The 26,110-nt window shown below is 43.1% G+C and overlaps 1 protein-coding gene across 4 annotated transcripts in view; it reads right to left on the bottom strand.

The window, feature by feature from the left end:
• Window positions 1–26,110, bottom strand: part of RALGPS2 (Ral GEF with PH domain and SH3 binding motif 2) — a 193,099-nt gene that overhangs the window by 133,255 nt on the left and 33,734 nt on the right. For all 4 annotated transcript variants that reach the window (XM_066623551.1, XM_066623548.1, XM_066623549.1 and 1 more), the window contains 2 exons: window positions 10,283–10,414; window positions 7,863–7,970 (listed from right to left, as the gene is read on the bottom strand). In XM_066623551.1, the coding sequence (XP_066479648.1) occupies window positions 7,863–7,970; window positions 10,283–10,339 (165 nt within the window). In that variant the 5' untranslated portion in view covers window positions 10,340–10,414. The remainder of the gene's footprint in view (window positions 1–7,862; window positions 7,971–10,282; window positions 10,415–26,110) is intronic.

Raw genomic sequence — 26,110 nt, 5'->3', positions numbered from 1 at the left:
TGGAAACAAGAGGAAGTAATAAAACACTTCTGGTTTTTTATTGTCTACATAGAGGTACTGGGGACATATCTGAACGAGAATCCTTACTGAAAACAATGTGGAAGTCAGCTGCAATGGGAAAGCCACAAAAGGGCTATAGATTTGAAGCTTATGCATTTGAAGCCTTAAATAACTAGAAATAAGACAAAATAAGAAAATCCAGTTAAGCCATTTCTGCCCAATGTTACATATACGCTACAGCAGGGGTGCTCACACTTTTTTGGCTCGAGAGCTACTTTGAAACCCAGCAAGGCCCTGAGATCTACCAGAATTTTTTTACAATGTTCACGCCATCATAACATAACATTTATGTGTACAATGTATGTTGGTGTACCTTGCATAACCGCATGAGCCAATATTGCACAACACAACATAATTAACTATAAACATTTTTGTAATTACTTGAGTTTACTTTGATGACTTGCACTGAAGTGAATCAGCCAAGGATGCATAGTCCGGACAGTAGCTGCTGACAGCCAGCCTCAAGCACACTTCCAAATGTTCATCAGTCATGGTGGAACTTAATGATCTTCATGTAGGAAAAGGCTGAGTCACATAAATAAGTGGAGCCCTTTCTGCCTCAGGTGCTCTTATATCCCTGAGGGCCCTATTGCCTTCAAGTGGTTGCAGCTGTGCAGCACACTCTGCTGGATGCCCAGGCCCTTAAAGGGGCCACTGCTGACACCACATCTACCTCCTCACCAGATCTTCCTGGATTCCAATACAAGTGGGGGGGGGGGGGGAGAGAGCAGATCTCTATACAGACCAGTGCAAAAACAGGGGAAAGGTGTGGGGGAGGGAAGATCTCTATATAGACATCACAGCAAGACCAGTGCAAAACCCCTTGCATGGGAAGGAAGTTGGGGGGGGGGAAGTTGGGGGGGCAGATCTCCATACATACCAGTGCAAAAACAGGGGAAAGGTAAGTCAGCCCCAGTAGAGTCAACGGGGCTCACTCCCAGGGATGCATGGACAGGAGAGAAGCCTGCCAGTGGGCTCCTCTCCCAGGGAGGAGCCTGCCAGGAGCTCACTCCCTGGGCTCACTCCCTGGGCTCCCTGGACTCACTCCCTGGGCTCACTCCCCGGGATGCGTGGACGGGAGAGAAGCCTGTGAGCGACTCCTCTCCAGGTCTACTCACGAGTCAGCCCCAGTAGAGTCAAAGGGGCTCACTCCCAGGAATGCGTGGATGGGAAAGAAGCCTGCAATCGACTCATTTTGCCTCGCGATCGACGTATTGAGCACCCCTGCGCTACAGGGATCAAGTGAGTACACCTGGGTAGAAATGGCAGAAGTAATTGGCTCCAACTGGGCAGACCATTACCTAAATTTATCATGGAATTTGTTTTAGTTTATGGGTATGATGCTATATTTCTGATAAAGTAAGATAAATATATTTATTTTCAAATCAGTTGTAACTCACTAAAATATGCCAAACAGCATATAAAATCAGTTACTAGCTCTGTTTGCTGAAAGCTACCATATGATATAAAAGAGAAAAATCTTTCCAGATATAGAAAAATACTCTGGTACCTTTACTTTCAGATGACATGTAAGTATATTGCCATCTACTTCACTGTCAGGATCTATGCTGTAACCCTGGATCAAACTGTCCCAACTTTCCCTAAACACTACAGTAATCTTTAATAAAGTTAATTGACCATGGTAATGAATACAATGCAAAACAAAGTAAATTCCAAATTTAAAGTAGAAGGCTGCAAACATATCAAAAGGTTTCCAGTAAGACTCAAGGAATGCTGCGGGGTTTAGTTTTGAGATAGCATGTGTACTCACATTTGGGTTGAAAACATTTGAGCAGAACTTCTTATTCACAGAAGTACATTAATGTTAGGTTTTCAGTCATTCTCAGTTAAAGTTTAAACATCTTGCCACTTTTATTAAAGTAGTTAAAATGAATTAAAAATGTGTTAATCCTTGAAACGTTGGAAGTCTACTCCCAACGTATTTGGTGCTTAGTTTATACTATTACTCCCACTGGCACTTCCTGAAAACAGTAAAATTAAAGCATACAGGAACATTTATATTTATATTTATGTTGGATATGAGGAGACTAGAAGTAAAGTAATCTGAAGGTGGTCTTTCATTTAAAAAAAGTCCGTACAGTTTACAATAATTCTTGCAGACTTTCCAGCAATCTTTCGAACAATCCCCCACACAGCATCTGCACACAGGAGAGGAAAATTTCTCTTTGGTGTATCTTGAAATTCAAACACTAAAGCAGGGGTGTCCAAACCCCGGCCCAGTGGCCATTTGCGGCCCTCAAGGACTCAATCCAGCCCATGGAGAGCCCCCAGTCTCCAATGAGCCTCTGGCCCTCCGAAGACTTGCTGGAGCCTGTACTGGCCCAACACAACTGCTCTTAGCATGAGGGCGATTGTTCAGCCTCTTGCATGAGCTGTGGGACATGAGCTCCCTCCACGGCTTGCTGTTTCATGGCTGTGATGCTGCAGCAGCAGCAACAGAAAGGCCAGCCTTGCTTTGTGCAAGGCCTTGAGCTATTGCGAGAGCTTCAATCACTCATATAAGTTCCATCTCTAACATATTCATTTATGTAAATTTATGTAAATTTAAAGTGTAAATTAATTCTTTTTTTTCCCTGCCCCCAACACAGTGTCAGAGAGATGATGAGGCCCTCCTGCCAAAAAGTTTGGACAGCCCTGCACTAAACAACAAGAGAGTTATTTGTTGAAAGAGAAGGGTTAGGCTGGGCTGAACTGAATTTTTAAAACCGAATTACAGAATACCTACCATGATATAATTCTATTTTATACCTTTCACCAATCAACCGCTAATTTCACAGTTATTATTTAATATACATCTTGATTACAAATTCATTTAGTGTGTAACAATCATTTTAAATACAGGTGTGCACCAGTACTTGCATGGGTTCATTTTCAGACTCCCTGCAGATTCCAGGGATCTGCGGCTACTGGGGAGGCCTTTTAAAAAGATAGAGGAAGAAGAATGCTAAAAATAAGTCTGTTTACCATTGCATAGTGAAACAGCTGTGTTCTCAGGGTTGGAGGCAGTCTTCTGAGCTGCCTGCAGCCTTTTCCTGGTCATGCCAGGACGTCATCCTGGAGGATGCTGGAGGACATCATCTTGGAGAGGAGGGAAACAATTCCCTGGGGGGGGACCCCTTCTCCAGGGGCCCATATCCGAACGCACTCAGGATACTCCTCGGCGGGAGGGGGGTCGGGGGCTTCTTGTAGTGGGGGATTTGATTATTAGAAACATAGAGAGGGGGGTTTCCGACGGATGTGAGGACCACATGGTGACTTGCCTGCCTGCTGCGAAGGTTGCAGACATCACTTCTCGTCCAGACAGGCTGGTAGACAGTGCTGGGGAGGAGGTAGCGGTTGTGGTGCATGTTGGCACCAACGACATGGGCAATTGTAGCCGGGAGGTCCTGGAGGCCAAATTTAGGCTTTTAGGCAGGAAGCTGAAAGCCAGGACCTCAAGGGTAGCGTTCTCGGAAGTGCTACCTGTTCCACGCGCAGGGCCAGCTAGGCAGGCGGAGATCAGGGGTCTCAATGCGTGGATGAGACGGTGGGGTAGGGAGCAGGGGTTTAGATTCGTTAGGCACTGGGGAATGTTTTGGGACAAGCGGGGCCTCTACAAGAGGGACGGGCTCCACTTGAACCAGAATGGAACCAGACTGCTAGCACATAACATTAAAAAGGTGGCAGAGCAGCTTTTAAACTGATCCCTGGGGGAAGGCCGACAGGAGCCGAGAGGCATCCGGTTCGGGACTCCTCATCCCTATGGGACAAGGATGGGGAGGTTAGAGAACAACAAGACAAAGGAGAAGAAATTGGGAAAGGTAGCGTGATAGGATGTGATAGACAGTTTGGCACAGTGAGAGGATGCGGGGACAAAGAAGCGAATAAGCAGCCCATCCTGGGGCATTCCGTGTATAAATGCTTTTATGCGAATGCCTGAAGTATCCGAGCAAAGATGGGAGAACTGGAATGTCTGGTGACAAGGGAAAACATTGACATAGTGGGCATAACGGAAACCTGGTGGAATGCGGAGAATCAGTGGGATACCGCAATCCCGGGCTATAAACTCTACAGGAGGGACAGGCAGGGGCGTGATGGAGGTGAGGTGGCCATTTATGTTAAGGAAGGGATAGAATCCAGCAAAGTAGAGATTGAAGGTGGGTCCAACTCCACCGTAGAATCTCTGTGGGTTAAATTACCAGGCTTGTGCAGCGATGTAATACTGGGGGCGTGCTATCTTCCTCCAGAACAGAAATCGGATGGGGACCTTGAAATGAGGAAACAGATCAGGGAGATGACAAGGAGGGACAGGATTGTAATCATGGGGGACTTCAATTATCCTCATATAGACTAGGTCAATTTGTGTTCTGGTCACGATAAGGAGACCGGATTTCTTGACGTGCTAAATGACTGTGGCTTAGAGCAGCTAGTCACGGAGCCCACCAGAGGGCAGGTGGCTCTGGATTTAATATTGTGCGGTACACAGGACCTGGTTAGAGATGCAAATGTTACTGAGCCATTGGGGAACAGTGATCATGCTGCGATCCGTTTTGACATGCACGTTGGGGGAAGAATACCAGGCAAATCTCTAACAAAAACCCTTGACTTCCGACGGGCAGACTTCCCTCAAACGAGGAGGCTGGTTAGAAGGAGGTTGAAAGGGAGGGTAAAAAGAGTCCAATCTCTCCAGAGTGCATGGAGGCTACTTAAAAAAAACAGTAATAGAGGCCCAGCAGAGGTGTATACCGCAAAGAAAGAAGGGTTCCACTAAATCCAGGAGGATACCCGCATGGCTAATGAGCCAAGTTAGAGAGGCTGTGAAGGGCAAGGAAGCTTCCTTCCGTAAATGGAAGTCTTACCCTAATGAGGAGAATAAAAAGGAACATAAACTGTGGCAAAAGAAATGTAAGAAGGTGATATGGGAGGCCAAGCGAGACTATGAGGAACACATGGCCAGCAACATTAAGGGGAATAATAAAAGCTTCTTCAAATATGTTAGAAGCAGGAAACCCGCCAGAGAAGCAATTGGCCCTCTGGATGGTGAGGGAGGAAAAGGGGAGATAAAAAGAGACTTAGAGATGGCAGAGAAATTAAATGAGTTCTTTGCATCTGTCTTCACAGATACCGCTGCCCGAATGGCCCCTCCTGACTGAGGAGTTAAGTCAGATAGAGGTTAAAAGAGAAGATGTTTCAGACCTCATTGATAAATTAAAGACCAATAATTCACCGGGCCCTGATGGCATCCACCCAAGAGTTATTAAGGAATTGAAGAATGAAGTTGCAGATCTCTTGACTAAGATATGCAACTTTTCCCTCAAAACGGCCACGGAGCCAGAAGATTGAAGGATTGCAAATGTCACGCCTATCTTTAAAAAGGGAAAGAGGGGGGACCCGGGAAACTATAGGCCGGTCAGCCTAACATCTATACTGGGTAAGATGGTGGAATGCCTCATCAAAGATAGGATCTCAAAACACACAGATGAACAGGCCTTGCTGAGGAAGAATCAGCATGGCTTCTATAAGGGTAAGTCTTGCCTCACGAACCTTACAGAATTCTTTGAAAAGGTCAACAGGCATGTGGATGTGGGAGAACCCGTGGACATTATATATCTGGACTTTCAGAAGGCGTTCGACACGGTCCCTCACCAAAGGCTACTAAAAAAACTCCACAGTCAGGGAATTAGAGGACAGGTCCTCACATGGATTGAGAACTGGTTGAAGGCCAGGAAACAGAGTGGGTGTCAATGGGCAATTTTCACAATGGAGAGACGTGAAAAGCGGTGTGCCCCAAGGATCTGGCCTGGGACCGGTGCTTTTCAACCTCTTCATAAATGACCTGGAGACAGGGGTGAGCAGTGAGGTGGCAAAGTTTGCAGACGACAAACAAACTTTTCTGAGTGGTGAAGACCAGAAGTGATTGTGAGGAACTCCAGAAGGATCTCTCCAGACTGGCAGAATGGGCAACAAAATGGCAGGTGCGCTTCAATGTCAGTAAGTCATGCACATTGGGGCAAAAAATCATAATTTTAGATATAGGCTGATGGGTTCTGAGCTATCTATGACACATCAGGAGAGAGATCTTGGGGTGGTGGTGGACAGGTCGATGAAAGTGTCGACTCAATGCGGCGGCAGTGAAGAAGGCCAATTCTATGCTTGGGATTATTAGGAAAGGTATTGAGAACAAAACGGCTAATATTATAATGCCGTTGTACAAATCGATGGTAAGGCCACACCTGGAGTATTGTGTCCAGTTCTGGTTGCCACATCTCAAAAAAGACATAGTGGAAATGGAAAAGGTGCAAAAGAGAGTGACTAAGATGATTACGGGGTTGGGGCACCTTCCTTTTGAGGAAAGGCTACGGCGTTTGGGCCTCTTCAGCCTAGAAAACAGGAGGGGGGACATGATTGAGACATGCAAAATTATGCAGGGGATGGACAGAGTGGATAGGGAGATGCTCTTTACACTCTCACATAATACCAGAACCAGGGGACATCCACTAAAATTGAGTGTTGGGAGAGTTAGAACAAACAAAAGAAAATATTTCTTTACTCAGTGTGTGGTTGGTCTGTGGAACTCTTTGCCATAGGATGCGGTGAAGGCAACTGGCCTGGACGCCTTTAAAAGGGGATTGGACAAGTTTCTGGAGGAAAAATCCATTACGGGGTACAAGCCATGATGTGTATGCGCAACCTCCTGATTTTAGAAATGGGTTATGTCAGAATGCCAGATGCAAGGGAGGGCACCAGGATGAGGTCTCTTGTTATCTGGTGTGCTCCCTGGGGCATTTGGTGGGCTGCTGTGAGATACAGGAAGCTGGACTAGATGGGCCTATGGCCTGATCCAGTGGGGCTGTTCTTATGTTCTTATGCCAAGTCTGCTCCTTTCACTCAATGTCACCCCAGAATGCATCATAATGCATTCTCTTCCTGGTCATGATGCATTCTGGGATGACACTGAGTGAAAGCAGCAGCCTTGGAACGATAAGTGTCCCTGGTATCTGCGGAACTGCAGATAACTGAAACCGTGGATACACCTGTATTAGTCATTGTAAGCTGCTGGGGAGAAACTGCACTAAAAAAAGTCCAACCGCTCATGCTACTTTATTTGGTTAATGGTTTTCAAAAAATACTAATCAAAGCATTGCACAATCCTGATCAGCAACTACACCCCCGGCTGGCCATGTGATTGGCCAAAGCCCTTGCTTCAGGTGGCAGGCCAGGACAGGCAGCAAACTGGCACCCATATACACCTCACACAACCCATCATGCCATCACCTTCTCGCTCAGACAGTAAATAAGAAAAGGATGGAAGAGGTCTTAACTCCTCCCTCCAAAACCACTTCTTATAAACAGCTGGGAGTGAAGACATTTTACTCAAAAAGATTCTCTCCACCACTAGCTGAGAAGCAGCAGCACTGGAGAAAGATGAGGCTAGTGGATGTCTGTGATGGCCAGGGATGGGAACTTGAGTCAGGTGACTCAAGTCCAAGTCACAGTGCAACTTGGGGCAGTGCAACAGAGGCAATATAGAAGTAGTTTACAGGTGACATGGGTTATCCTAATTTGGATTTTAAATTTAGTTGTTCATTACTTTATTTTCACCTGTTATATTTTCCATGTTGTTACTGTGCTGATTTTATTTTTGGGCTGGTCTGTGACTGTAATAAAGTCTTATCTATCATATCACATTGTATCATATCATATCAATAACTAAAAGAAGAGATGAAAAATGTAGATAGATAAGAAAGTAATTAAACCTATTAAATTACAAAAATTAAATTACCAAAACATTTATTACTTACTGCATATTCTTCAGGTGTAACCTTCAGAACATCAAATACCACTGCATCAAAGCTCTTCTTCAGTTCAGCAGAACCTTTGTCACTTAATGACTCTGAGCTGCTACTCTTCTGCCAAAATTAAGATAGAAGCCCTTTAGTACAAAGTTGACAGGTGATGCTACCCCTAAAAAAAAGATTTCTCTCACAGATAACCTTTGTGGGACCAGCTTTAAGGAGCACATCTTGCCAGTTTTGAACCAATTGGTTATCTGGCAATTTCAGAGCACAATTCAAAGCCATACATGGCTTATGACCTAGCTACCCAAAGAGTACACAACCATTTCAAGACATCTCCTGGTTGGATCACATTATTGTCCACTGTCAGTCGTTGTTGTGCTAATGTCAGAAGACCGTAAGGCAGTGGTTCTCGAACTTTTCCGGCCTGCGACTCCCCTGATCCTTGTGGCCATTGGCCACGGCTCCTCATTACATCACCTCACCACAGTTAACCCCAAAATGGGGATGAAGGTGTTATAATTATACACTAGAAACAAAAAAACAGCTGCTAGCACTCTGAGGTTGCAATCCTAACCACACTTACCTGAGAGTAAGCCCCACTGAACAAAATAGGACTTACTTCTGAGTAGACCTGGTTAGGATTGTGTCCTGAGTTTTTTAGCAGCACACCTAGAGGATTTGGAAAGGGACTTTTTTTCTTTCTTATAAGGGGGAGAGAAGTGATGAAATTTGCTGGGGGTAAGAGCATTAAAGCAGAACACATATTACGTGCATGCGAGTCTCTCAGGAATTTGATATTGTGATGAAATTTCCACTTATTTTGGCTGTTTCTAGCTCCAAATTGCCCCAGAAGTTTAGAATGTCTCAGCACGTTGAGGAGGATTCAAACATGTACATGCTGTATCATCCATGTACAAATTTACCACTAACTTTTGTTCTTTTTTGTTGAAAAAAAAATTGTTTCTGATGAAAAAAAATCCTTTTTTTCCCCATGAGCATTTGCCTTGTTATTGGTAACCAAAGAAACAGGATCTTGAGTTACTTCATTGGACCCTCAAGCCCTCCCTATGCCCAAGAGTAGTAAATTCAAACACCCCAGGTGTCCCCAAATGACCAGTCCCTCAAACAAAGCAGAGGTTATGCCCACTGGCTGTAAAACCCAAGAGGATCCCTCTGCCAGTGTAACTGCCTTGGTCCATTGTTGGAACATTAGATAACACAGGCCTACAAAACTGAGAGTCAGAAAAGTTTTTCCCAAACTTTATGATGGTTTGATATCAATTTGGGGTGCCGATTCCAAAAATGGCATCCGTTTTGCCCTATTGCGTCTAGTTTTGGAGACACGGCATAGCCTCATTAGTGAATGTTTCAAGCAGCTTCCTCATGAGGAAGCCATGGTGTAGGCTTCCTCATGAGGAAGCTGCTTGAACCATTCACTAAAGAGGCTATGCTGTGTCTCCAAAACTAGACGCAATAGGGCAAAACGGATGCCATTTTTGGAATCGGCACCCCAAATATACCCAGGAATTGGTGTAATGTTTAAGGAGGCAAAATGTGTGTTGGCCTGTGTAACTGGTGTGGGTTGCAACCATTCTCTTAGCTGCCTTGGGGATGCTGGAGTGGAAATCTGAATCTCATGGAGATCGACACTGTACAGGGAGCCTGCGTTATTCACGAGTTTGGCAACCACAGGTGCTGGACACGCCCCCTCCAAACCCAACCAGAGCACAGCTTATTGGAGAGCTTCCCCGGGCCTCTGAAAGCCTTATAAGGTAATAAAAACATCACTTCTGGTTTTACGATAAAACGAGAAGTAGTTTGGGATTTTTTTGCATTCAGAGGCCCACAGAGGCCACAGGTGGTTGCATGCAGACTCTAGTTCTCAGAAAACCCTCCAGGCCTAACTGGAGTCCAGCTCTGATCAGGTTCGGGGGGAGAGGGTCCAAAAACAGTAGGTTTTAATACATACGATTTTCCATATTGGGGGGGGGTCTGGGAACAGAACCCTGTGGATGAGGGCCCACTGTATCTAGCTTAGTTCCATCAGGAGTCATTTATTTTTTAGAGTTTGATGAAAAATTGGAAGTGCCTGGCAACCTTCTCGCACCTCAGAACAACTCTTGGAAGTGACCAGAAGGCACTTCCAATTGCGTCCAGGTGGTCTCTTGAAGCCCTCCAGCCAGGGGTTGGCAAATTCACAGGTGCCGTACCCACAGATAAGGAGGGCCAATCTGTACATCCAAGTTTATAGAAATTGGTTCATAAGATTTGCCAATGTATTCCAGCACAGAACAAGAATTTACTACATCGTATTATTTTTAGGAAGCAAGATAAAATGCTCTTATATGTTGCTTTTTCCATATATGTATTACACTTCTGTAATTTTAGAACAGGTCTAATAAAGTGACACTCAACTCCCTTACCTCTGAAGCAGCAGCTGCAATACTAATACTGCTGGGCTGCCCGTTCATTAGGTCCATACTGCCCCACCACGAGATGTCTGCCCTACATTTGTAGTAGCGGGGTTAGTTATTTCAACTTCAGATTCATCATACCTAAAAATAAATGCAAACTAGTCAGAAACAGAAGCAGTTCGTGGTTCTATAAATTTCTATTTAAACTAAGTCAAAGGTCATCCAAAGCCTTACACAAAACATAACAAAACACAGGGATCTTTGGCAAACTGTAGGAGTATAGAAAATTCCAAGTACACAGTACAATTCAGTCAAGTTAGGCTGATCAATTTTTATGCTCCGCATAATAAATTAAGATTCTTAATTTTAACATAATGTAAGCAATCTTTCACCCTCAAACATTTATAAGCTACAATACTGTAAGATTTTTGCTAGAATCCAACAATCATGAGGCTACTCCCATGAGTCCAAGGAGCTGCTAACATTCCCTCACACACACACACACACACACACCAGCCCCCAATACCACATGATGAAGAGAAATTTCAGTGATACGTCACATTTTTGGAACTATTCTCTCCAGCTGTGACCTGACAAGTGCTTGAGTCCTGAATTTTCAAAGTTTGTAAAACCCCATATACGTATTCTGTCAGGCATCTGGCAGCTACCAACTGCTTCATTTTAGGTTATTTTTATTCTGTATTATGATTTTATCAATTATACCATGTTGGTCACTGCTTTGAGCAGGTATAACTTGGGGGGGCAGAAAAGGAGCTCCTAACTGTTGGAAATACATATATTGGAGACAAAAAGGCAGAACAAAAGAGATGCTAACTTTTTAGTGCTGATGCAGCTGTGCCAACAGGGCATGTGCTGCATCCTGTAGTGGTGATGGGAGTCACAGTGGCCTCCTCAAGGTAAACTTGTAAGAGAAATGTTTTCTCTTACTTTGGCACTGCATTACGGTTGTATCCATGCTGGAAAGTTGGATAGGACTGGGCCCTAACTTGATCATCAACCACTGTTTAGCTAGTTGGAGATCATTGACCGAATGAGAAATATTTATTCAAGTAAGAGTTCTAATTACTTTAAGTACTTTACACGATATATGTTTGTGCTGGTACTTAGAGACCAATATTTTCAAAACACAAATTTAAGTCTGTAATAACTAAAGATTGCTAAATATTTTGTCAGCCACTGGATAGTAAATCAGTGCCACCTGGTGTTGAGAACAGATACACAGAAGCATCAGTTTTCATTTCGAGCAGAACGATGGTGTTTTTTTAAAATTTATTTTTAATCCGTTTCTTTTGACATGTAAATCTGCAAGCCAAGATTGAACTGCCACTAAAGTAGTGTAATATAACCAGTTCTAAATGGTCTTCACCCTAACATGTGGATACTCCAAGACACAACAGTACACAAAAGTTTTTAAAAGATTACCTATACAGGCATGCCAAGGTATCCACAGGGGTTCTGTTCTGAAACCCCTGCCCTGCAGTTAACTGAAATTGTGGATACCAGGGAACACCCCCCCCACCTTCTGGAGGATCTTCTGAAGCCAGAAGGGGCAGCACACATCCATCTGCAGCCTATGCAGAGCTTAGCCTTAGAGTAAAAACCCATAATGTGTATTTCTGTGTTGAATGTCAAGGTTATATAAAATAAATAGATTTAAGCAATGAAGAGAGATAATGGTCTAAGGATGGAGCAGACTAGAGATGGTTGAGGTGCTGTTAGCTTGACCCAGGGCAGCTTGAAAATTCTTCTCAACACCCCAAAGGAGGATCATAATTATCCAAGCCAGTTCAAGACAGCAAAGGGAAATTCTCCCTTCTGTCCTTGCCATCCCTCCACCTTACCTGTTCCACCTCTTAGAACAGGCGTGGCCCCACAAGCAATTTCCAGCCCATGGGGCCCGAACATCTTGACCCACTGGAGATTCACCCCTGCCTGCACCACCTCTGGGCATGGTCCTCTCTCTGCTACTTTGAGCTTCACGTCTACGAAGCTCCACAAGCAGCAGAGAAAACACTGGCCTTGCGATCGGGCAAGGCATTTTATAAGGGTGAGATAACACAAGACGTACAGGTCTCACATGAGTTCAAGGCTTGAACTCATGCAAGACCAGGCCTCCGCAGCCTGGGCAAACTCACTGCCTCTTCCTCCTCCTCAGCTGCCTCCACACAGTCGCTGCCTTGCCACCACATTGCAGCCTTTTCATAATCTCTGGACTCGCCTCGTCGCTTCTGCATCCTTGGTGAGTTTCTGCCTAGATGAGATACTTACTTTGGGGATTTTCCCCCCTGGTCTCAGGGCTGGTATTAATAATTTGGTGGCTTCTGATTTTTTCCCCTGGTCCTCCCATTCTGTATTAATGAGGACATTTGGGATTTTTTTTCCATGTTTCTGGTTTATTTGTGATGAGCAGCTTGCTTCTGGGATTTTTCCCATGTGTTCCTGTCTTTATGCTTAGTGGGAATTTTCTTCCATGTGTTCCTGCCTTTCTATGATGAGATACTGCCTAGAAATTATTTTCTCTCCAGGTGTTTCTGCCTTGTTGTGTATTTCGTCCCTGTGCCATAGGGTGTTTTGTGGTGTAATAATCCTGAGCGCACACACCTTTTGCACAGGGACAAAATACACAACAAGGCAGAAGATATAATAACCCCCCTTTTTGATTATGCTTATATGTCCATGTGTTTCTGGCTTGGACTGATCTGAGTCGAGAAATCCTGCCTCAAATAACTTATGTCTCCATGTATTTCTGGCTTGGTTGGTATGTGTGTGTCAGTTTTGTAATACTGCTGTTCCATTACTCCCCTCAGGTATGGATAGAAAGAGAAGAAAGGTGGACAGCAAAGTCAGAGTATTCAACTCGGAATGGGGCACCATGTATTTTTTCATGCTTGAAAATGACAAAGCCTTGTGCTTTATCTACCACAAGAGCGTCACTGATCAAGGATTACGATGAGAGTACGATGAGAGCACCACTATGAGAGTAAAGTTAGAAAAATTATATATCTCTCTGATTTAAACTGAAGCTTTGCTGATACTTAGCTTTGTTCCCAAATGCCCACATTTATTATCAGACATATTCTTTTGAGCACTCTAGCAGTATGCTTGCCATCAAGTCTTTACCTCTTGCGAATAAGTATTTAATTTTCCTCCCCTCCCAAGCCCCTCAAAATCATTTCTGAGAGCCACAAAAAGCACTCTCATTCAGTTTTGGTAAATTACATTATTAGTATAAGTCTAACCCAGGAATATGTACATTGCAAGAGCCTTGTTAACACAATTAGAATCACCAGTTCACATTTTCAAGGCACCATGCAATGGATAATCAAATATTCACTAGCAACTCACCTACATTCGAATAACACTGCTGCTGCTATACCAATCACAGATCTTACCCAAACAGTCCTTGCAATCCCTGTTCATGTGCTACCTACCAGCATCATATCATCTCCTTCATATCTGCTTGGAGATCTGCTTCAAATTCTAAGACTTTGCTGGCACCTTTTTAGAAAATTACCACCTAATTGGTACTATAGAGGTTAAGTCTACTAATCCGTGGATTTGCTATCCGCGGATCTGGTTCAACACAGGTCACCCAGAGCCGCATTGAGCCAGGCCTGGCCCAACCTGAACCTTCCAATGGTGACTGGAGCTGCGCTCTGGTTGCCTTTGGAGGGCTTTCTGAAGTTTGCAGAGGCTGCACGTGTCCGCCAGTGGCCTCTGCGGGCTTCAGAAAGCCTCTTAAAAGCAAAAAAAATTATGCCTTTAAAAGGCACTCTGTGAGCCAGGTAAACCTTCCAGGGCTTTCTCCAAATACTGGAAGTTGGTTTTTTGCCTCTAGGAGGCACTCTGAAGCCCACAGATGCTACAGGTGCATAGGTGTGGCCTCTGTGGGCTTCAGAAAGCCCTCCAGAGGCAACTGCAGCACAGCTCAGCTCCAGTCACCTTCGGAGGTTTTAAGGGGCCAAAAACCATGGATTTGCTTATCCACAGTTTTCTGTAGCCACGGGGGGGGGGGGTATCTGAGAACAGATCCCCATGGATAGCCTGGCCCCAACTGTACTGGTACTAGCTAACTATCCTATACCCATGTGGAGTAGGATTACTTTGTTGAAAGGAGTGAATAATGAATAATAATGAATAATAATTCATTAATAATTCAATATAATAATTGAATTATTCATATAATAATTCATATAATAATTCATATAATAATAATAATAAAATAATTCATATAATAATAATAATAATAATAATAATAATAATAATAATAATAATAATAATAATAATAATGTTCACTACTTTCTTTTCCATGAGGAGATGGGTCCTCTACCATCAGACAGATCAAGCACTCAGGCTCTGAGAAATATTAACAAAATGTGAAATAGCAAGTACTGTTGGGGGGAAAAAATAGATCTGCTAGTGTTAGTCACTTTTTAATTACATAAGCTGCATGAGCACTCCCCTATTGAGTAAATCAAGGAAAACATGGACAACATGCAGTGTAATATAAAAAATGCTGGGACAGTTCAGAGATTTCATTGGGACCAAAATGAAGACTCTTGCATGCCTGGTAATTGTCCAGGTCCCAGTGAAACATGCAGAGTATATATATTGCCGAGTATAACTTATTTGATTAGGCAGATGCATAATCAACAAATGTGAAACGAGTCCAGTGGGAAATAATCAAAAATTGGTCATTCCCAAGAACAGGAAGTGTAGCCATCTGTCACTGATTGAAACCAACTAAGATCGTTCTCAAAACATATCTCTACTAAGTGTCAAACTGATTTTTTTTAAAGGTACAAAAAGTTACATCCAACAGAGCTGCTATACAAAACTACAGCATAAACCACCAACATGAAGAGCAGAATGCACATTAGCCAAATCAGCAGATTGTTTTCAGTGTATGCCCAGACAGGACAGGCATGTGTGTTCTAAATGATAAGCTGAGTCATAACAACTACTCTCTGTTTACTTTCTTGAACAGGTTTTTTATGAGCTCCAATTCTGAGGTGGAAACCTTTTTCAGCTATGGAGCAGCACGTGTAAACAGTGTTTTCTTTTCATCAACTATACTTTCACAGAGGATGCCTGTGAACAGACAATGCCTTGGCAGTTTTTTGCCATTAGCCACAGACATGGAAAAATGGTTCACTAAAGAGAGCTGCATGGAGAGGAAGTACAGACTGAATGTGCTACCAGCACTGCCCCAAAATTTGTTGCAGCAGCAGCAGCAGAACACACAAATCAAAGATCCATATCATTTTCATTGGGAAAAAAGAGATACATGGTAACCTATAAAAACCTGATGATGACAAAATACATCTGCACTTTATAATAAATTGTCTATGCATTTTATCCATCCAGTGAAACCAAGCACGGTTGAGAAGAAACTTGTACTTTTTCTGTTCCTATAATCTGTTCCTATAAGTTCTGTTATAATTCTGTAATAAGTTCTGTCTATAATTCTGTTCCTATAAGTGGGCAAACATTTTGGCAGGAAGACCACATCATCTCTGACACTGTATCCGGGGCCAGGGGAAAAAAGAATAAATTTACATAATTGAATACATTAGAGATGGAACTTGTATGAATTAATGAATTTTACTGAGCTTATTTATAATACACATGAGAACTTATACAGGCATGTAGTTAGAATCACATGAGAACTATAAACTATTTGCCACACACCTCTTGCACAGTGAAAATATACAGAACAAGCCAAAAACACAGGAAAACATAAGTTGTTCAGAGGCAATTGGACGGGGGTTTTAAAATTACACCCAGGGAAAAGCAGAAAACACATGGAGACATGAACTAATGCACTTGGAATAATCATGGATGCGCTTTCGCCAGACATGCAAACAAAGTCAGAAAAGTGAGGGGGGTATAAATAACTCCTGAGCACATACAGAAAGCACAAACTGAGATATAACTATCAGAGGCAAGGAAAGAAAGCATAGGAAAAAATTTTCCTATGTAAGGAGGTAAGGAAAAATTTTTTAAAAGCAGATATATCTGATAAATGAAAATAGAAAACACCAGAGATTTCCAATATTATTGGAATATTATTCCAATATTGGAATTATTTCCAATATTATTCATTCAATCAAAAGCACCTTGAAAATGTTTTTGGGAGGGTGGGAGGAAAGATCTCTTGCAAAACCAGCCAAAAGCACACTGAAAATAACTGGGGGGGGGATCTCCTTACTTGCAAAGGCTCTTGTGCAGCCACTCCTACTGCAGCCAGCTCCTGCAGGCTCTCCATGTTGACCCTTGGGAGGCAAGGGGAGTTCTGCTTCACCTGCTGCAGCCTCTGACCCCAGGCTAGCCTCTGGCCCTCCAAGGGTTTCTAGCCCTACTCTCAGGTCCCTGTAACCCTCCAAAGACAAGGACAGCTCAGCTCCCCTTGCCTCCAGAGGATGTTCTGAGGTCCAGAGAGGTTGCACACAGCCTCCCCGGCTCTTGGAACTCCTAAGGCCACTGCGCTGCTGGCCCTTGGAATTCCTTCTGGGAAACTTAGAAGGTAACTTCTGATTTTTTGTCAAAACTGGAAGTGACATTTTAAGGCCTTATCAGGCCTTTGGCAGGCTGAGGAAGCTTTCTCCAGTCATCCAAAAAGCCTTTTAAGGCCTTACAACATCACTTCTGGTTTTTTGTCAAAATCAGAAATGAACTTCTAAATCTCCCAGAAAGGCATTCCAAGGGCCAGCACCGCACGGCCTTCCCAACACTCAGAGTACCACTCACCTCTGGAGGGGCTTGCCCGGGGGCCAGATGGAAGGGGCTCACCGCAGGCCAGATGGAAGCTTGCCGTGGGCTGCATCTGGCCCACATGCCAGGGTTTGGGCACCCCTGCTATAAACATACTTTCCACACTTTGAAATCAGAATACAATTATCCAACAAGGATCAGTAATTACCCAAAATCAACCCAGCACTAATCCAGCACCTGAGCTGGGACCACCAAAACCATCACACCTGGTCATTTTGTTCTTGCAATGTAGTCAGGAAAAGAAATTGAGAAAGCATAAATTGATGGGCAGCCCAGTCCTATCCCTGGGGGGCCACCAAGTGCAGCAGCACCAAAATGGCAACTGCTGTATCCTGTGGCTCCACGGAGGCCACTGGAAATCTCCTCAGGAGGAAGGGGACATTCACCCCCTTCTCTTGAGTAAGGGCACAGGCCCTGCAATGGGGTTACTTGAGTCTGCACTGGATGTTTTGCAGCCACATAGAAGACAGGATCCAGTCACTCCCTCTGCCCCGCCCTCCATTGCCCGATGATGTGACTTACTCCCGGGTGCTCCTGTGGTGCCATGGCCCAGTGCTGACTGACACCAGTGGCTCCTCTTCCCTGGGTGCCATAGACTTGCCTTACAGCACGTTTGTGACATCCAGTACTGGTGCAGAACTTCAGCACCACAGCCCCTTAGGACTAGGCCCAAGTTGTTTTCATGTCTAACCCAGGAGTGGAATGGTATTTTCCTTCCCCTTGGAGGAAGAATAGAGACGGGTAAGGAACAGCAAGGGGTTCAGAAATTGGCAGATCCCGTCACTGCCTTCAAGAACTATTACCATTTTTATCATCTATCATGCCAGCTGTGTGAACAGAACCAGAGCACACCAATTTTCCAAATGCAGTATCTTACAGAACAATCCCATACCTATCAACTCAAAAGTAAGCTTTACTGAGTTCAATAAGACTTATTCCCAGGTGTGTCTAGGATTGCAGCCTTAAAATTAAATTAAATTAATTGTAGTGTTACTTACAAGCCATCAAGGTGATTCATTAACTGAGAGAAGTGATGCGGCACATTTCAGTAACATTACAACACTAATTTAAGGCAACCATGCCACCATTGACTGAGGTGAAGGGGTGGCAGCAAGGAATAGGACCTTTTTGGTGGTGGTGCCCCAATTATGGAACTCACTCACCTTGTAACCAAGACCCCCCCCCCCCCGAAAAACTTCCGGCAGGGCCTTAAAAGACTTTTGTTTAGGATGGCTTTCAATGGCTGATACAATTGGTGTTTTAACTGAATGTAATTTTTAATTGTTTAATTATTATGCAATCCACTGGGTTTGTTGGCTTTTATTGTTTTTAATGTTTTATTTTTATCGTCTTTAAATGTTGTAATCCACCTTGAGTGCCCTTACTGGGAGAAAAGTTAAGAACATAAGAACAGCACCACTGGATCAGGCCATAAGTCCATCTAGTCCAGCTTCCTATATCTCACAGCAGCCCCACCAAATGCCCCAGGGAGCACACCTGATAACAAGAGACCTGCATCCTGGTGCCCTCCCTTGCATCTGGCATTCTGACATAGCCCATTTCTACAATCAGGAGGTTGCACATACACATCATGGCTTGTAATCTGTAATGGATTTTTCCTCCAGAAACTTGTCCAATCCTCTTTTAAAGGCATCCAGGCCAGATGCTGTCACCACATCCTGTGGCAAGAAGTTCCACAGACCAACCACACGCTGAGTAAAGAAATATTTTCTTTTGTCTGTCCTAACCCTCCCAACACTCAGTTTTAGTGAATGTCCTCTGGTTCTGGTGTTATGTGAGAGAGTAAAGAGCATCTCTCGATCCACTTTATCCTTCCCATGCATAATTTTGTATGTCTCAATCATGTCCCCCTCAAGCGTCTCTTTTCTAAGCTGAAGAGGCCCAAATGCCTTAGCCTTTCCTCATAAAGAAGGTGCCCCAGCCCAGTAGTTCAGTAAGACCTTTATTGGCATAAAATACAGAGAAAGAACAAAACAAAACAAAAATATACAAAGACAACACAACATAAACATCAGTCTTTTCCTCACACACTGCCCAGAGCCCCAGGGCTCTGCCTGGCTATTACCCCAGATAAAAAGGAAGCAGCATTATCCAGGGTCTCAGAATCAGGTGTGGAAAGGAGAGACTGAAGCATGATTGAGTCCTCCCAGCCCTGCATCCTAGCTAACAATGGGCCTAGACATTTCTTACGTGAAGCATCATGTAGCAGGCAGTAGAAAAAGGTACGTATTAGAGTCTCAATGCAAACCCTACCACACTTGCATTTCCTCTCTGAGTAGGGAATACCACTGAACCTGCCTGTTAACAAGGCTGATGGAAGAGCATTACATCTTGCAAGTGTGAATGCTCTCCAAGCCTGCGGGCACTCCAGATCGTAAAAGAAGGAGGCCGGTTTCCCAAAACTGACTGGAATATGGGGATGGAGTGGAGAGCATGTGGTTCTGGCGGCACTAAACAGCTCTTGTTGTTCAATATCAAGAATTCTTTCTTTGACGATTCTGTAAGCTGCATCACAGCCGATCATACCTAACTCTGCAGTGTCCAGCCCTATTGACTTAAATTTAGTTAGAAGATCAGTGATCTCTAAAGGCAGGACTGAATCCGACAATAACTAGTGCTTTAGACCAGAGGAGGTAGGGTTAAATAAAATCCAAAACCAAAATTTCAGTAGTCTTAACCATGTAGTAGTCTTTAACCGAATTAACCCCACCTCGAGACACAGAACCGAGTAGGGAATGCACCTGAGTAAACCCAAAATCCTCCGTAAAAAGGAGGCTTGAATGCGTTCTAGTGGTTGGTTAATAGCCTTATACCAGACAGGAGAGCCATAAAGAACCTGAGAAAGAACTTTTCCCTTAAACGCCTCCAGAGCGGCCGGAACATAACCATTGCCGCAGGTGAAAAAGAAACGGGAAATAGCTGAGGAAGTTAGTTTGGATGCATTCTGCACTGCCTTACGATGAAAAGCCCAAGTGAGCCTGTAATAGAAGTTGATTCCCAGGTACTTGAAATGTTTAACCTGTTCCATTTTATTGCCATTACAAGACCATTTAAAATCTTTCCATCTGTTAGCAAATATCATTATCTTAGATTTAGCATAATTGATCTGCAATTTGTTGGACAAAAAATACTCTGCGGTGCGATTGAGCAGACGTTTTAGTCCAATCCTAGTACGAGATATCAGTACTAGTGCATCATCCGCGTACAAGAGTGGCACTTGGCTTGCGCCAAGCTTCAGACAATGGCTATCTACTTCCTTCAGGGATGGGGCAAGATCATTTAGAAACAGATTGAAAAACATGGGGGCCAAGACACAGCACTGTTTGACCCCTTTGTTAGTGATGATGGAATGAGTTAGATTCCCCCTCCAGAAGCATCTAACCCTGCATGAGGTATTTAGATGGAGGGACCTAATCAGCAGCAGTAATCTTTTATCAATCCCCATGTCTTCCAACTTGGCCCAAAGAAGCTCCCTATCCACAGAATCAAAGGCACCTTTCAAATCAAGGAAGGCTACATAAAGGCGAGCCTTACATATCTTAACCTGCTTATAGGCCAAATGAGACAGGATCAGGCAATTGTCCAAAGTTAATTTGCCCCGACAGAAGCCAGATTGCTCGGGGCCTAAGATGCGAAGTAAGCCAGAGAGTAAGTTTATTGCATAGATATTCAGCATAGGTCTTACCTATTACAGAACTAACAGGCCGAAAATTTCCTGGTATGGTAGGGTCACCCTTTTTACGGATAGGAACGACTGTTGCTGTTAGCCAGGCATTGGACAATAGGCCAGATCTGTCTATCATTCTAAAGACGTGGGCAAGTAACTGGTCCCACCATTCCGGGTCACCTTTTAAAAGCTCGGGTGGTATTTCATCTGGACCTGCAGCCTTCCCTGGCTTCAATTGCATAATTAGCTCTTTAATTTCCTCAGGGGTCACAGGAGGCCAGATAGGCAGATCCACAGAGGTGGTCAGGGTAGGGATTTGCTCTTATAAAAAAGTCTGTGAAGTGTTGAACCCATGTATACGATGGAATAAAAGCAGGGTCGTATGTTTCTGATCTACACGAACCCGCTACAACTGCCAAAATTGTTTATTTTTTTTGTTGAATTGCTTGATGCAGCTTGCTCCATTGAGTTAAAACAAACTTTTTCTTTTTCTCTGTCAATAAAATTCTTAGCTGTTTTTTGAGAATGGAGTATTTAACTAAACAATTGGGGCCACTGTACTTTCTAAAGTCTAAGTAAGAAGCCCTGATACACACCTTAAGATCCCTACATTCACTGTCAAACCAATCTTTTTTGTCAAATGCATCGCATGTTTTAACCAACGTGGGCCTGGTACTCAGGACCTTAAAAATGTATCCAATAAAAACTTTTAAAGGATTTGATTTGAACAAATGGATCAGAAACCTGTAGAATGGCCGATAAAAAATCCCTGCTTGCTGGTTCCGTACTTAAACGATGGAAGTTTGGGGAAAGGGCACTGTTAGCCACAATTTTATACCTACACTCTAGATTTGTATCTACCTCAGCTCGTGACGGAACACTCCCAGAATGGAGGTCAAGGACCAAAAATAAAGATAAATGGTCACTAAAGGTTAGGTCCCCAATGGCAAAATCTTTCACACGATGCTTCATTTTAGTGGAAACCAAAATGTTATCCACAACGCTGGCGCCGCAAGAGGATACAAAAGTAAATTCATCAGCATTGGGGAACTCTTTTAGAGCATTAAGCCAAATCATGTTAGAGCTAATGGAAAACTTAGCGAGGTCCATACTGTTAGCATTTTAGTATGCATCTTTGGACCGCCTGCTAAGTGCACAAGTGGGGGGGAGCAAGCTGTCATCATCCACATCCCAGGCTCTGTGGAAGATTTCCGCTGAATTCCCCACCCTGGCATTTAACTCACCCAGCAAAAGGATTTCAGCATGGGGGTGGGCCCTCTTAAGCTCATTCATACGTCAATAGATCATTCCAGAGCTGGGTCCTTTGTAAGCTATTAAGTAAAGGAGGAATATAAGTGTTGATGCAGATTAAGTCAATGTCTGCAAAAGAAACCGTAAGTGCCTGTATCTTACAACAACCTGGAATGATGTCTAAAGGGCATGACTTAAACCGCTTCAGTACAAGGCTGGCTAAAGCCACCAAAGGACGACCATTAGAGGTGGGTTTAGTTGCAGGTACTACAAAAGCCTTGTAGCCAGGGATAAACAGATGGTCCAAAACCCATGTCTCCTGCAACAGAATAATGCCAAAGGTTCTAAGATAGCTTAAGAAGCCACTGTCATTTTTCTTGTTCTTCCACCCTGCAATGTTCCAGAAAAGAATTCTTAGATGGGAAGAAATAGTAGGGGCTGGAGAAGCATTAGTCAATCTTTGCTTCCCAGCTCAGTAATCATCTTAGTTGCTCTCTTTTGCACCTTTTCCATTTCCACTATATCCTTTTTGAGATGTGGCTACCAGAACTGGACACAATACTCCAGGTGTGGCCTTACCATCGATTTGTATAACAGCAATATAATATTAGCCGTTTTGTTCTCAATACCTTTTCTAATGACCCCAAGCATAGAATTGGCTTTCTTCACTGCTGCCGCACAATGGGTCGACACTTTCACTGACCTGTCCACCACCACCCCAAGATCTCTCTCCTGATCTGTCACAGACAGCTCAGAACCCATCAGCCTATATGTGAAGTTTTGATTTTTTGCCCCAATGTGCATGACTTTACATTTCCTTACATTGAAGCCCACCTGCCATTTTGTTGCCCATTCTGCCAGTCTGGAGAGATCCTTCCAGAGCTCCTCACAATCACTTCTGGTCTTTACCACTCAGAAAAGTTTGTTGTCGTCTGCAAACCTAGCCACCTCACTGCTCACCCCTGTCTCCAGGTCATTTATAAAGAGGTTGAAAAGCACCGGTCCCAGGACAGATCCTTGGGGCACACCACTTTTCACCTCTCTTCATTGTGAAAATTGCCCATTGACACCCACTCGCTCTTTCCTGGTCTTCAACCAGTTCTCAATCCATGAGAGGACCTGTCCTCTAATTCCCTGACCAAAAAAAAAAGTTGGATAAAAAATTTTTAAATCAACTTGGGAGAAGAAATATACAGTTTGAATCTCATTATTCGTTCTGTTCCCAGAACTCAAGGTGGATGTCAAAAATAGCATTAAAGCAAATTCATTTTTTTAAAATGTCCCTTTTGCTAGATGATTTAAAAACAGCCTTGCTGACCTTTGTGATGTAAGATAGAGTTATTAAGCAGACAATCAGTCTCTGTTCAGGCTGTAGAAAGTTTTACCCCTCCAGCCAGCGACTCCTCCCTTCACCAGAGCAAACAGATTCTTTCTTTCACATGCTTAGGGAGAAGGGAGTGGTTGATTGCCTTGGAGAGAGAATGATGGATTGTCAACTGGCTACCCTCTCTCACATTAACAAAGCTATTGTTAAACAACTGTTTTCCTTTAATTTAAAGGGGCCCTTCTCATCACACTGAGATAGACATGGGTGAAAAATTCATGGATAATTAGGTTATACCTATAATTGCTTGCATGACTGTCTCTCTACAACAGTAAGAAAAGCAGTTTTTTTTAACTGTGATTTTAAAGGGAATGCATTTTTCCCCTTCTCCAGAGATCAGCAGATTCTATCTCATTTGCAGTGGCCATTCGTGTATAAAAAAATCTGTGTATAACAAGGTTGGACCTGTAATTTCACTTTTTTCTTTTCAAACGAATGGAATACTTTGACTATCATTTTTTTAAAAAACTGCTTACCTTCCATTTCAGGGAGAATACTGATCTGTCCCAGTAACTACTAAGGAAGGGAAGGGTAAAGGCAAGCCCTTCCTGTACTTAATCTGCCCTCCTCCCTGCCCCAATTTCTGCCCATTCCTCCCTTTCCCTGCTCCATTCTGCCCCCCTCCTGCCCCCCCCGCACTGAATTACTGGTGCCAGGGGTCATGGATGGGCCACTGGAGCAGCTGCCACTAAAACATTGTTTAGTGATTATTCCAAGCAGTATCTGCTGACAACCAATCTGGTTGTCAGTCATAAGAGACTTGGCAATCTTTTGAACAAATCCCTCAGCTGGATAAAGAAAATGCAGCAAAAGCAAGCACAACTAAGAGATGCAAGACCTGGCTGCCATAATGAAACAACAACAAATCAATATGTTTTTACTGTTTCAGCAAAATCAGTATGCAATTTTATTTAATAAGTGTCTAAATAATAAATGAAAATTTTTGATTTAAAAATCAATAATATACATAAGCTTTTTTCCCCTTGGCAATTTAAATCCTCCCTCCTTACCCGTTACAATTTTCAGAACAATGCACCTCTGGTGGTGATGGTATTCACCAATGGAGAGCTCATTACCGGTGTTCCCTCAAGCACAGACTCCTTCTGTGGTTGTGCAGCTGCGTCTCTGGATGCTTGGCGATGACATCATAACTCATTGCTGGACTTCTAGGAAAACCAAGCTCCAAAGTGCTTAATTTGAGCTGCGCAGCTGAGAGGGAATATGTGCATACAGAATTAGGTCAACTGAGTCAGACTTGTGAATAATGTCCAACTTAGCAGCTTTGTGATACATCTTGAATGAATGCACCTGTGAATGAGTTGAAATCAGATCAGGTGAGAACTAAGTGCATATTTACAATCATGTCCAGCTTAATATTGTTTCCTGATTAATGACATCACTTCCTGCCCTCAGTAGGTGCCATCAATGCTATTTGGCCTGCTGTATGAAACTAGTTTGATACACCTGCTTTAGGGAAAGTAAACCTCACATAAGATGCAGGCCAACTGTATGTAACTTGGTAAAAGTAGTTTCAACCTGCAATACACTGCATATGTACCATTTCCCAATTACTATCACATATATTTAAGGTAATTTGGGCATTAACTATGGGATGCACTCCAATGATTACTTTTGCAAATAGAAGGCACTTCTGTTCATGCAAGGGGGAGTAGATTTAACTATCATTCCATATTTGCTTTTTTCTTTCTGGATTCTTTTACTACTTGAAAAGAAAAACAGGAATCAATTCATAAGACTAATAGATCTTGAGTCAGCAGCTGACTGAGAATGAAAGGGTCTTCTGTTCAATCAGCAGCTGTTTTAATTAATAAATTTAATTTTAAATTAAATTAAATTGATTTAACATTAATGAAAATGTTAAATTTTAATTCAACATATGTTCCCTTACTTTGGCGCTGCATCAGTAATGGAGAGTTGATTAGGATTGGGTTATTAGTCTTATGAGCTGATATTGATGTAGAGTTCCTATATTGATTGTTATGTTCGTTCACTACAGGTTTACAGAGCCATATGTTAAGTAAATATTTGTTAATCAGAATGTAATTCAGTTGTATAGGAAAGTTCATGACTCTCTTAACCATATCTAAGATGCTATGGCATCTTTTGTTGTTGAATTCAGAACTAGTTGTCAAGGCAAATTAGTGGAACTTGTTCAGTTTTAATATGCCAAGGTGCTATCTGCTATCTCATTCTAGTGTCTGAAGACTGTATGCATTAAAATGTAATGAATATCTAGAAGCAATATGCACATGTTTTTCAGCTTCCTGCTGCATGTGCACTTTTGGTGCACATTTGCCATCACATCCTGTTTTAAAAATAAACATTAAAAAGTAATGGCCTACTATTGATATTAAAAGTTTGAAGCGTAAGATGTAAGTGAAGTGTTGCATAGTTTCTAAGGAATTTTTGTGTTTAAGATATTGCATTACTTGTAGTTAAAGTGTGATTTCACACGTTGTTCTTCTGAAAGCAGAAGGCACTTCAATTTGGACAAGGGGGAACTTTGCAGTACCCACAGTGACACTGGAACCTATCCCCTTAGCTTCCATGCAGTAGTATAGGCGCCCTCCCATGTGTCCACTCACAGGGGATAGGTTCCAAATGTCACCGTGGAAACCGAAAACTGTGGATAGCAGCGAATTCTACAAAAAGCAGTTCAAATATCCCCTCCATCATGCAAATGACTCACCGTAGATAC

This window comes from Tiliqua scincoides, chromosome 4 (genome assembly GCF_035046505.1).
Source record: "Tiliqua scincoides isolate rTilSci1 chromosome 4, rTilSci1.hap2, whole genome shotgun sequence".
Classification (NCBI taxonomy): domain Eukaryota; kingdom Metazoa; phylum Chordata; class Lepidosauria; order Squamata; family Scincidae; genus Tiliqua; species Tiliqua scincoides.
Note: the sequence above shows the minus strand (reverse complement) of the source record. Positions and strands in the feature narration are given on the sequence as shown.